The sequence below is a fragment of the Melospiza georgiana genome, chromosome 26, assembly GCF_028018845.1.
Source record: "Melospiza georgiana isolate bMelGeo1 chromosome 26, bMelGeo1.pri, whole genome shotgun sequence".
NCBI lineage: Eukaryota > Metazoa > Chordata > Aves > Passeriformes > Passerellidae > Melospiza > Melospiza georgiana.
The window spans coordinates 4,120,699-4,133,455 of record NC_080455.1 but is presented as its reverse complement, the minus strand read 5'-3'; the positions used below and the strand labels follow the sequence as shown (position 1 = coordinate 4,133,455).

Sequence of the window (12,757 nt, the reverse complement as noted above, 5' to 3'; positions counted from 1 at the left end):
GATTTCCTGAGTGCTGAGCTTGCACTAACTCTGTTTGGGATCGAGGTGTGTTCCAGAGGGATCAGTGGGGGCTGGCCAGCCCTGTCCCTTGGGGTTTGAGTAAGCAGGGTGGCTCAGCTGAACTTGAGAAGCTCTTCTCAGCCTTTCCGTGCACATGGCTTTGATTCCTCAGGACCTCTGAGCACAGGGTGGGGAAAATTTCACAACTGCTTCACTCTGTGTGTGAGCAGTGCCTGGGCCCACGAGCCTCGTGCTTTCCCGGATGGATTTGACTCTTTATTTTTCAGGAATGAGACAATCCCTGCTCCACACGTGCTTCAAAGGAGCCGTGCACTCACATCTTCCAAGTGCACACAGGCACTCCCATCTGTCCCTAAACACCTCCAAACACCTCAGTTGCAACACTTGGTGGAGTAACAGGGACTTGCATCTGCTCCAGCTCTGCCCCATTACTTTGATGTGACCCTGAGGTGGCACTGCCACCTGCGCTGCTGCAGGAACAGGCACGGGGAGAAATGCTGGAATCACCCTTGGAGGCACCAGCTGGCTGGCAGAGCTGTTGCTGGGAGTCCCTGTGATTATTCACATTCTTTTGCACGTGGATTTTAGTGCAACTTCTAGACACAGAAAGCAGAGCTGGTTTTTGGAGCTTTCTAAACTCCTCTCCAATTCCAGCAGTGCCCCAGGAATGCCTGAAGCAGGAAGGCCGCTCACTGCTCACTGTGTGAGATCTGCCAGCACATGATGACTATCATGTATCTCCATCTCCCAGCCAGAAACCCCAAACTTATAGTGATAATCCTAAAGTTGATAAATCTGACCTTATATTGATAATTCTAAAGTTGATAAACCTGACCTTCAAGAGCTAGAAATCCTAGGCTCATTAACTATGGATATCTGTTATTTCTTTCATTTCCTAGGAGAAAACATTTAAATGTTACTCCTTATCACCCACTTTATAGCAATATGACTTCTTGGTGTAATCAAACTAAGCTTCTTACATATGACAAACCTTGCAGATCGTTTTAGCAAACTTCCAATTTGATTTCCTAAAGGAATTTGGCTCATCTGTGGAGACAGAATCTGGCAAGGTATACCTTCAAAAATAGATGGTGGCCCAGCTCATCTGTGGAGACAGAACCTGGCAAAGTATACCCTCAAAAACAAATGGTGGCCCGGCTCATTTGTGGAGACAGAACCTGGCAAGGTACACCCTCAAAAATAGATGGTGGCCCGGCTCATCTGTGGGGACAGGGCCTGGCAAGCTATACCCTCAAAAATTTGATTTCCTAAAGGAATTTAGCTCATCTGTGGAGATGGGGCCTGGCAAGGTATACCCTCAAAAATAAATGGTGGCCTGGCTCATCTGTGGGGACAGGGCCTGGCAAGGTACACCCTCAAAATTTTGATTTCCTAAAGGTATTTGGCTCATCTGTGGAGACAGGGCCCGGCAAGATATACCCTCAAAAACAGACAGTGGTGGCCCTTGTGCCACCCCTGGGACAACTTTGCTGGCTGTGCGTGTCACCCCTCCCAGCACGTCCCCGTGTCACGTCGCCAGTGTCTGTGACTCAGAGATAAGATGGAGGCCCGTTTTTTTCTCCCTTTAAAAACACATCCCTCGTCACTACAGGACACGAGTCCAACGCTGCAGCACCGCTGCAAAACAAGGGCTCGGTCCAGCCCCCGGGGAGGCCTGCAGTGATAAATTCAGGAATTTTGGTGCAGCTTTTTCTGTTCCTCCTTTCCCCGGGCAGCTCCTGGAGCAGCGAGGGCAGCAGGGATGCAGCTGCCGGGGCGGGTGCGGAGGCTGGAGGTGCAGCTGGAGCAGGGCAGGGCCCATGGCGGTGGGGAGCGGCTGCACGGGCGGGTGCAGCTGGAGCTGAGCGGGGCACTGCGGGTGCGGGCGCTGGAGGTGTGTGCCCGCGGGCTGGCCACCGTGCACTGGCTGGAGAGCCACAGCATCGGCCTCAACATCGTCTACCGCGACTACACGGCCTGCCAGACCTTCCTGTACCGCCGGCGGCAGCTCATCCACGGTGAGGGCACGGGGCGGGGGCTGTGCCAGGGTGGGGAGTTGGGATGTCCTTGGGTGGGTCTGTGTGCCAAGGCATGGGACTGGGACCTCTTTGGGTGGTCTGTGTGCCAGGGTGTGGAATTGGAACTCTCTTGGATGGGTCTGTGTGCCAGGGCATGGGGTTGGGACCCTCTTGGATGGGTCTTGGATGGGTCTGTGTGCCAGGGTATAGGTTTGGGATCTCCTTGGGTGGGTCTGTGTGCCAGGGTATGGGTTTGGGATCTCCTTGGGTGGGTCTGTGTGCCAAGGCATGGGACTGGGACCTCTTTGGGTGGTCTGTGTGCCAAGGGGGGGGGGTTGGGATCTCCTTGAGTGGGTCTGTGTGCCAGGGTGTGGAATTGGAACTCTCTTGGATGGGTCTGTGTGCCAGGGCATGGGGTTGGGACCCTCTTGGATGGGTCTTGGATGGGTCTGTGTGCCAGGGTATGGGTTTGGGATCTCCTTGGGTGGGTCTGTGTGCCAAGGTATGGGACTGGAACCTTCTTGGATGGGTCTGTGTGCCAAGGTGTGGAATTGGAACTCTCTTGGATGGGTCTGTGTGCCAGGGCATGGGGTTGGGACCCTCTTGGATGGGTCTTGGATGGGTCTGTGTGCCAGGGTATGGCTTTGGGATCTCCTTGCGTGGGTCTGTGTGCCAAGGTATGGGATTAGGACCCTCTTGGATGGGTCTGTGTGCCAGGGCATGGCGTTGGAACCCCCGTGGGTGGGTCTTGGATGGGTCTGTGTGCCAGGGTGTGGGGTTGGGACCCATTTGGATGGATCTGTGTGCCAGGGTGTGGGGTTGGGACCCTCTTGGACAGGTCTGTGTGCCAGGTGTGGGATTAGAACCCCCTTGGATGGGTCTGTGTGCCAGGGCACGGGATTGGAACCCCCTTGGGTGTGTCTGTGTTGCGTTGGGACCCCTCAGGCTGCAGGTGAGCCCTCAGAGGCTCCTCTGCCCTGTGGGTGTTGCTGACCCACACAGAGCTCCTTGCCCTTCTTCTCACCTTGGCTGAGGGTTGCTCTCTCTGCTGCTGGTTTCCAGGAGGCCGATGGCAAAGCCAGGGCTGGGGAACACCAGGGATTTGTGGCTTTTGTTGTGTTTGCACAGGGAAGAGCAAACACGAGTGTCTGTTCACAAGTGTGGAAAGAGCACTTAGTGCCTCAGCCAATGTTTGTTTTCGGGTCCCTGATGCTGGGGCCGCGTGCCCAGCTGGCACGTTGCTCAGATCTGCTGCAGGAGGACAAGCCACTGGCATGCCACAAGCCATTCTTCGTGTGCTTGGCATGAAATGATCCAGAGCTGAGGGATATGGGATGTCTCACTGTCCGTCCACTCATTAACTCTGGCTTTTCTTAGGAACATGCACGTCTTTTATCCTCCCCTCCAATAACAGGGTCACAGCCATCCCTCTGTTGCTTTTCCTCCCTCTTTCCCTGTTTCTTATGGAGATGGCTGTAGGATTTATGCTGAGGGCATTTCAATGTGTCAGTGGCCAAGTGCAACCCAGAATGGTGCCAGCCCAATCTGGCAAACGTAGATGTTACAGGAATAAACTGGAGGGATGGAAAGAGGACCTGAGTTGGCGTCCTGGAGGTTTTCCTGTCTCTGGACTGTACTAGGAAGGTAATTTTCTCTATTTCTGGACAACTGTGCCATGCCATCTGCTCCAAACACCTGCACTGCTCTGGAGTTTGTGTCATTTGGCAGCAGCTCTGCCATGCTGTGCCTGAGGATGTCCCCTTGGCAGCTGCACCTGTACAAAGTGTCCAAATCACAATTAATCCCTTCTCCAGCAGTAAATCTCCTGAGCACTTGGTCATGCAGTTCTTGGTCTATGTCCCATTAGCTCTGAGGTGACAGGGTGAGTTTTATCCCCCATTATCCCTGCAGGGAATGTCTGTAGGGAAGCCACAAGCTGCTGCCAGCACGTTTGGGTTTTGCTGCTGGGACTGGGTGCTCCAGGAGCCCTTGGAGCCATCTGGGGAAGAGCAAGGGCTGCAGGAATTGCAGGAACTGCACCTGTACAAAGTGTCCAAATCACAATTAATCCCTTCTCCAGCAGTGAAGCTCCTGAGCACTTGGTCATGCAATTCTTGTGTCCCATTAGCTCTGAGGTGACAGGGTGAGTTTTGTCCCCCATTTTCCCTGCAGAGAATATCTGGAGGGAAGCCACAAGCTGCTGCCAGCACGTTTGGATTCTGCTGCTGTGGCTGTGAGCTCCAGGAGCCCCTGGAGCCATCTGGGGAAGGGCAAGGGCTGCAGGAATTGCAGGAGCTGCTCGCAGGCACCCTGCACACCTGCAGCTTGGAGCTGATGGCTCCCGGCCCTTCCTGACTGCACAGGGACTGCCTGGAGAGCAGAGAGCCTCACCAGAACTTGGGTTTTATTGTCTCTGTCCGCACACAGATTCCTGTTCTGCCTTGTGAGAGGGACACGTGCCATCACCGGGGTGTTTTATGGGAAGGAACAGCAGAGAGGGGCTGTCCTGCAGCCAAAATAACTTCCTTAGGATCCTGCTGTCCCCTGTTCTGTCCCCAACAGCAGCGTGAGGGCCTTCCCCATGTCAGCTGGTGAGGAACGTGCCACCATCCGCCAGCCAGGCCCTGTGACTGCTCCCTTCTTGTTGCTTCTCCACGAGATCAGCCGTGTGTGTGCGTGGTGTTTAAAAAGCGCAGGTTTTGTCATGGTAACGAGGCAGTGCAGAGGAGGGGAGCTGGGCACAGATAAGCGCCCTCCCTCCTGCTCTCCCCTCAGCTGAGTTTATCTGCAGTTTCCTGGCAGGGTGGTGAGTGCTGGCGCTGGGGTGCTGCGCTGAGAGACAAGAAAAAAGTGTGCAAGGAGGATGTTCAGGCAGGGCCTTTAAACGTGTGTTGTGTAATCCTCTGAGAGAGGGAGCAGGGGGAGAGGAACACAGGGGGTTAATGGGCAAAGGCAGCACAAGGAGAGCCCTGGACTCTTCTGCATGAGATGATGGGAGGATAGGAAATAAAATAATTGTTGTGCAGTGATCTTTTCTCTCTGAGGATCCTGCAGCACTTCCCTGGTGTAGTTCCTGCCCTGGTGGGAGGCAAACATCCAGAAGCCATTTTATTTTCATATATTCATTTTATTTTCTGCCTGGCATCAGGGCTCTCCTTCCTTTGTGGGGTGGCCTCAAGCATCACCTTAAACCTTGTCCATTCACAGCAATCCCAAATCTGGCAGGGATGGGGCTGGTTCCTCAGCCTGGCAGCACGTGTTTGTGCCAGGCTCTGCACTGTGCCATCTCACCTCCATCCTGGGCTGCTGCCTTACCATTTACCTGCTGCATTCCCTTCTCGTGTGACTCCGGGAGCCACCAGGTCGCAGCAGCGTGTCAGGGAAGGTGCAGCCCCCCACGAGCAGGGCAGGCTGTCAGCTCCTGTCCTGCTGGGAGCAGCTCCAGCCTGGCCAGACTCTAGATGGGGCTGAAGAGTTGGAGATGATGCCCTGAGTGCTGTGCCCGGCCTGGCTGGGCTTGCCTTGGGCACCTGAAAGGAAAACCCTTGGCTGTGCCCCGCACGTGGGGATGGCAGGAGAGAGGAGAGACCCTCTCTGGGTGTGGGGGCCCCAGAGGGTCAGTGAGGAGCTGCCCTCCCTCCCTACATGGCACAGCTGAGGGCATCGCGTGCCACGGGAGGGGGGTTTGGTGTGGTTTAGTTTGGTTGGGTTTAGTTTGGTTTGCAGGGATCCGCATCCCGTGGGCGAGGGCTGAGTCACAGCCCAGGGGTGTGTGCCGGGAGGAGGAGGAGGAGGAGGAGGAAGAGCAGGATGCCAGGCAAAGAGAGGGGCCCAGCCAAGGCTCCAGCCCCTCTCAAGAGCCTCCCCACCTCTCATGTCCCTGCAGGGACACCAGGCTCTTTCCCAGAGCTGGTGTCACCAGTGAACTCGTGCTGTGACGTGCCTTCCTTCCTCCTTTCCCTCTCCCTCGGAGCTTTTGCTATGATTCATGTTTGCCCGTGGCAGCAAATGGCCGTGCACATAAAACAAACCACAGTCCCCTTCCCCTGGGGAGGGAGGCAAACAATTCCAGTTCAGCCTTGGAAACAGCTAAAAGAAATACCAGGCTGCAGCCCAGCTCATTTTTTAAGAGGCTGTGATCAAATGAGTTCAGCACAGCAGCTCCTGCCCGGCATGGCTGGGAGCAACTCAAAAATCCCCAAAACTCAGGCAGCCAAATGCTGAGTAATGTTTTTAATGCCTGTTCTTTCTCATCCCTGGCCTGTGCTGGGGGTGCAGGGCTCTGGTGCTCCAAAAACATGACATTCATCCCCAAAGTGGAAGTGTCTAAGGCATAGATTCCTTTCTCCTCCCTTTTTACAACATCTCAGGGTGCTGCTGATGGCGATGCCCCCCCTGGGAATCCCCAAAACTCAGGCAGCCAAATGCTGAGTAATGTTTTTAATGCCTGTTCTGTCTTATCCCCTGCCGATGCCATGGGTGCAGGGCCCTGCTGCTCCACAAACACAACAGCCATCCCGAAAGTGGAAGTTTCTAAGGCTGCATTAACCCTTTTGGGGGGCACAGATTCCCTTTCTCCTCACTTTTACAACATCTTGGGGTGCTGCTGATGGTCATATCCCCCCTTGGAATCACCAGTTCCCACTTTCCACACTTTCACCCCAGCTGAGCACCAGCATGGAGCTGCTCCTGCCCATGCAGGTGGAATTTCTCACTGAGTTTGAGACACCAATCCCAGCAGTATCTGGTGGAAAACTGGCGCTCGCCTGGTTAACAAGCGCAGGGATTGCTCACCCTGTCGTTGCACAAGCTGAACCCCAGCCAGTTCTTGATTTCTTAGAACTGAGTGATGTCCCAGGCATCCCCGCGTGTGTCAGGAGCCCAGATCCAGCTGGGGCCGGTTCCCAGCCCTGGGAATGGCTCCTGGGGAGGGAAGGATGTGGGTCAGGGTGGGGTGTGGCCCTCGGCTCTGGCCTGGGGGCACTGGAGGAGAGAGGAATCCCCCCTGACCACAGCCCACTGGGAATGGGGATTCTGGACAAAGATGGGATGGGATGTCAGGACGGGAGTTGCAAGGGGCGTTTGAGGGGCAAGGATGGGGATTTTGGGGGGGCAACGATAGGAGCTGGTGAGGGAGCTTGAGGGGCAAGGATGGGAGCTGGAAAGGAGTTTGGGGGGCAAGGAGGAAGGTGGAGGGGAAGTTTGGGGGCCAAGGATGGACACAGAGGAGGGCTTGGAGGTCAAGGATGGGGATTTTGAGGGGCGAGGATGAGGATTTTGAGAGGCAAGGACAGGGATTTTGAGGGGCAAGGTTAGGAGGTGGAAAGGAGTTTGAAAGGCAAGGATAGGAGGTGGAGGGGGATTTTGAGGGTCAAGAATAGGAGCTGGAAGGGAGTTTCGGGGGACAAGAATAGGAGCTGGAAGTGAGTTTTGGGGGACAAGAATGCAGGCTGGAAGGGGATTTTGAGGCTCAACAGGAGCTGGAAGGGAGTTTTGGAGGGCAAGAATGGAGTTGGAGGGAAAATCTGGGAGGGGGCAAGGATGGAGCTGGAAGGGAAATGTGTGAAGCACGTACAGAAGCTAGAGAAGGATTTAGGGTTAAGGATGGGAGCTGCAGGCAGCCTTGATGGCAGCAGACAGGGAGTCTCCTCCGAGCACCAGCAGCGCTCAGCCCCGCTCCCGCGGCAATGTCTCGGTGCGGCCCCGGGATAAGCCGGGGAGCCCGGCTGGGACCAGCCCCGGCCCCGCACGGTCCCACCCCGCCGGCGGAGCTCCAGGGGCCGATCCGCACATGCTCCCTGCCTTGTTTTGCTGAGCCCGGCCCGGCCCGTCCCGCCCCGCCGGGGCCGCCCCCGGCCGCGCCGGCCGCTTAAAGCCGGGCTCAGCCGAGCCGAGCCGGGTTCAGCCGCATCGCGCCGGTCTGGGCTGAGCAGCGCCATGATTTTCGATCGCCTCAAACGGTTCTCCATCGTGCTGGAGGGCGCCGAGCAGGACGGCCCGGCCGCCTTCAGCCCCGGGCAGGCCGTGTCGGGCCGCGTGGTGCTGGAGCTGGCGGCGGCCGCGCGGCTCGGGGCGCTGCGCCTCAGGGCCATGGGCGCTGCCCGCGTCCACTGGACCGAGTCCCGCAGCGCCGGCTCCAGCACCGCCTACACGCAGAGCTACAGCGACCAGGTGGAGTTTCTGAGCCACCGGGACACGCTGATGGCACCGCCAGGTACGGCAGACCCTGACCCGGGGGAGAGCTCCGGGTGCGGAGCCCCTCAGGCGGGCGAGGGCAGCGGGCACCGCAGGGGCTGGGACAGCGCGGCTGTGGGGCAGCCTCGGCTGGTGAGGGCTCCAGACACCCCAGCCGGCACAAATCGGGGTGCATGGCACCCCAAAACTGCAGGGATCTGGTTGCAGGGGACAGCCTGGCTGCTGAGGGCTCCAGACGTTTTAGGAGACTGAAATCGGGGTGCATGGCACCCCAAAAGTGCAGGGATCTGGGTTTCAGCCTGGCTGCTGGGTGCATGACACACCAACAGGCTGAAATTTGGGTGCCTTAGGGACTGAGTGCTCTGTGGAGGTCCCTGCAGACCCCTCACCTTCTGGTGCACCCTGAAATCTTGGGGTGCACAGCTGGATGATGCTGCTGTGCAGGACACCTTGGCTGGGGACAATACTCCTTTTCTCTGAGCTGTTCATGGCAGGGAGGCAGCGTTGGAAAAGTGTGGAGGTTCAGGGGCTTGTTTTGAGCAGCCTGGGGTGCAGACTCTTGAGGGGCATGGGGGCTTGGCTGGCCACTCTCTGTCCAGCTGGGCGTCTTGGGCTCTCACTCCAAAGCTGTGGGGTGAGGTTGCTGAGGGTGAGGGTGAAGCAGAGCCCACCTGGGGAAGCTGCCCAGCTCTCCAGGGAGGTGCCCCTGGGCCGTGCCCGTCTGCAGACACAAGGAATGCAGACAGTGCCCTGCTCTTGTGTCACAGCTGCTGCAGCTCAGCCCTGGCAGAAACTCTGCTGTGCCCTCGTGCTGCTCCTTGCTGGGTGCTGCACACCTCTGTGACCTGCCTGGGGAGGAGGTTCTGGAGGAGGGAGCTAATCCTCCTTGATCTGTTTTGCCCACAGACAATGGTGAGGCCACTGTGCTGCAGGCAGGAAAGCACGAGTTCCCCTTCACCTTCCAGCTCCCTGAGTAAGTTGGCATTTTTGGGGGGAGAGGGCATCTTGAAAATGAGGGTTTTTTGAGCAAAACCTTTCTAAAACTGTTTGTTGCTCATGCCCAGGACCCTGGCCACCTCCTTTGAGGGCAAGCACGGCAGTGTGCGCTACTGGGTGAAGGCCAAGCTGCACAGACCCTGGTCAACAGTGAAGAAAGCAAAGAAGGAGTTCACTGTGATTGAACCCATCGACATAAACACCCCTGCACTGCTGGTGAGCTCCCCCTGCTCCACCCCAGGACTCTGACATCCAAAACTTACCCAAGGAAGCCCACAGGGAAGGTGTCTGCCACCCCTTCAGCATCACAATGCAGGCCTGGTTTGCAGAGGGAATATTTCCCCCTGTAACTTGTGCCCTCCAGCCTTACCTGGGCTGGGCAGAGGTCAGCTGTGCCTCTTTGGTTTTGGAAACTTTAATGCATTGCAACAGCTTCTTGCATCAGATACCTGAGAAGTTGCTGATGCTCCCCAGCAGGTTCTTGGTGCCAGGGAGGTGATTGCTGTGAGTTTCATCCTTAGTTACTAAATAGCCAAAATATTTCCCTTTCTCCAGGCTCCCCAGGCAGGTGCTAAGGAGAAACTTGCTCGTGCCTGGTACTGCAACCGTGGCCAAGTGTCTGTGACTGCCAAGATTGACCGAAAAGGTTACACCCCAGGTGAGACCAGGTGCTGGGGCCCTTGAGGAGGGGATTTGGGGCACCGTGAGCTGCCAGGAACTCAGTGAGCTTTAGTGTGTGCAGCATCCTTGGGATGCTCCTCCTGGATGAACCCACGTGCCTGCCCTGTCAGACAGCGTGACCAACCCTCAGTTGGGGGTTGAGCATCGATTCTTGAGGCAGAACCGGGCTCTGCCTCCCCTCCTCCAACAAATGTGTGCCTGTTTTGGCAGGTGAGGTCATCCCCATCTTTGCTGAGATCGACAACTGCACCAGCCGGGCCGTGGTGCCCAAGGCCGCCATCATCCAGACCCAGACCTTCATCGCCCGGGGCACCAAGAAGCAGAAGAAGTCAGTGGTGACCAGCATCACTGGGGACCCCATTCCAGCCGGGAAGAGGGAGGTGTGGCACGGCCGGGCGCTGAAGATCCCGCCCGTGGGGCCGTCCATCCTCCAGTGCCGCATCATCCAGGTGGAATATTCCCTGAAGGTGAGGGAGCTCTGCAGGGATCCCCTCCTGCCCCTCCAGACTGGGAAAACACCACCAAGCTGAGCTTCCCTGCTCTTCCCTGTCTCCAGACTGGGAAAACACCACCAAGCTGAGCTTCCCTGCTCTTCCCTGTCTTGGCAGGTTTGTGTGGATATTCCTGGGACGTCCAAGCTGCTCCTTGAGCTGCCTCTTGTCATCGGGACCATCCCCCTCCATCCCTTCGGGAGCCGCACCTCCAGTGTCAGCAGCCAGTACAGCGTCAACCTGGACTGGCTCAGCACCATCCCAGAGCAGCTGGAGGGTGAGCATCTCCTTCTCCCTGGTCAGGAGAGTGAGACACAAAGTTCTCAACTGGGCCAGTTTGGCTTTTTTTTTAACCTAATTTTTTGGTTGTGGTGCTCGATCTCCTGGGTTTCTTCCTCAGGGAACCGAGAGGGTTTGGGGAGTAGTGGGTTTGAAGCCCTTTAATCTGCATGTCCCCTATTTATGGGAGAGTGTTTGCTATTCCCTGATGGCCCTCCTTTCTCTGCAGCCCCCCCTGAGTACTCAGCAGTGGTGTCCAGCCCTGAGGCCGAGCAGAGCCTGGCTCCCCCGTGCCGCAGCGAGCTTGGGGACATCCTGGAGGGTCCCTTCTTCGCCTACATCCAGGAATTCCGCTTCCGACCACCCCCGCTCTACTCAGAGGTGATTCATCCCTCTGGGCTGGGAGGCTGCTGCAGCCTGGCATGTGCCACTGCTCAGGGTTTTGACTGTGGCCTTGGCTCTGCAGGTGGATCCCAACCCGGCGTCAGACGGCATCCGCCCGCGCTGCATGACCTGCTGAGAGGGGCGGCCCGGCTGCGTGCGGCAGCGTGACGATCCCTGGGGATGGCAGCTTGCAGCCTCACAGCACTGGGGTCTGGGAACGGGCACGTGCCACCCCGACCCTGCTCACAGCTCTCGGCCACTCCTGTCGTCACTGTCCCCAGGCCCAGAGCCAGCGCGGGGCCGTGGCCCCGGCACGGGTAGGAGAACATGAGGAGCCGGGTGGGACACGCAGGGTTCAGCAGTGCCCTGGGATTTTGGGGTTAGAACAGGGAATTCAAGCCCAGATTGCTCTCCCCTTGCCTGCAGTGCCGTGCTCTGAAAACTTCTGTCAGCTCCTGATGTGGAGAACGGGAGCTTGGAGGTGTTTCTCAGGATTACTGGAGGATGTTTGCTTGGATGGTGCTCAGGGCTGGGCCCTGGGGTGATGCAGGTGCTGCCCTTTGCCTGTGGCTCACCAGGACTGCAGGTCCCCAAGGCAGTGAAAGGTCCTTTCCTGGCTGAGTGAAATAGAGGGCTCAGCCACTGCTCTGCCACAAGCCAGTGGGTACCTGTGGGGTGAATGGTTTGAGCCACCTAACCAAACTCTGAAGGCCTCCAAGGGCTGATACAAGGACTTGGGGGATGAATTTAAGATCTGTAGCAGTGTTTTGGTGCTGTTTGCTAAGAACAGGAAAGCTGGTTTGTGAGTGTCAGCACCAAACCTGCGCAGTGTGCTGGTGCCTTCCCCAAGATGGGGCTGAAACCAACCCTCAAACTGTGGTACCAGCACAGGGGGCTGGAGCTGTGCCTGGTGGCCAAGGAAGAGAGAAGGAAACCCAGTGTAAGGCTGGTGGCAGCCACAGGTGCTGATGGAAAGTGTGGAGTTGGGGTGAATCCTTCAGGGCTGGGAGTCCTTGAGGTGCCAGAGGCCCACAGCAGCAGCCTGTGCTCACTGGGTGGGAACCAGTGTGGGAAGGGTGAGCTGGGTGTTGTGGTCAGGAGGCAGGGGCTGCCCCTGCTCACTGCAGGAGGCCCTGAGCAGAGTTTGGGGGCTGAGGACCTTCACATTCCCTCACTGAGACAATCCCTGGCCGTGCACAAACCAATGCCAGCGTGCCTTGGGCTCTGTGCTGGGGTTGCTCAGATGAGTCTTTTCTATCTGTGAACACTTTTGTAATGACCACTCTTTGTCTCTACTCTTTTTGTACGACTTTTTGGTGGGGAGTTTTTTGTCTGAAATAAATTCTTTAAACCAAACTGCTGCCTGGATCGTTTTCTGTTCTTCCTGTTGTCTGGAGCCATGCTGTGACTCTTGGGATTTGGAAGTCCCACTCTACCCTGTGCCCAGTCCTGCATTAACTGGGATTAACTGGGTCACTCAGCCAGCACTGCTCCCCACAGGTTTGGTCCCTTGAACCTCCAGCTCCTCCACATCTGGGCAGTTTGGGCACTTTTCCTCTTACCTGGAACACAGAGCTGCGAGCAAACCTGTTGTATTTTTCCACACTTGCTTCCTGTTTATGTCCAGGCTCTGGGAGGACAGACACATTCTCCTCCTTCCTGGAATCCTGGCAGGGACCCAGCAGGTCCAGC

The 12,757-nt window shown here is 57.0% G+C and overlaps 1 protein-coding gene across 1 annotated transcript; it reads left to right on the top strand.

The window, feature by feature from the left end:
- Nucleotides 1–7,930: 7,930 nt before the first annotated feature.
- On the top strand, nucleotides 7,931–12,421 carry ARRDC2 (arrestin domain containing 2). Its single transcript, XM_058040700.1, has 8 exons — nucleotides 7,931–8,253; nucleotides 9,141–9,207; nucleotides 9,299–9,446; nucleotides 9,786–9,888; nucleotides 10,122–10,378; nucleotides 10,520–10,679; nucleotides 10,911–11,062; nucleotides 11,148–12,421. Exons 1-8 carry the CDS (start codon nucleotides 7,977–7,979, stop codon nucleotides 11,199–11,201), a joined length of 1,218 nt encoding a protein of 405 aa, XP_057896683.1. The 5' UTR covers nucleotides 7,931–7,976; the 3' UTR covers nucleotides 11,202–12,421.
- Nucleotides 12,422–12,757: the final 336 nt, after the last annotated feature.

Coding starts and splice junctions, on each gene's coding strand:
- ARRDC2 (XM_058040700.1), top strand. CDS start 7,977: ATGATTTTCGATCGCCTCAAACGGTTCTCCATCGTGCTGGAGGGCGCC. Junction 9,889..10,121: donor CCGAAAAGGTTACACCCCAG/GTGAGACCAGGT, acceptor CTGTTTTGGCAG/GTGAGGTCATCCCCATCTTT. Junction 10,379..10,519: donor AGGTGGAATATTCCCTGAAG/GTGAGGGAGCTC, acceptor CTGTCTTGGCAG/GTTTGTGTGGATATTCCTGG.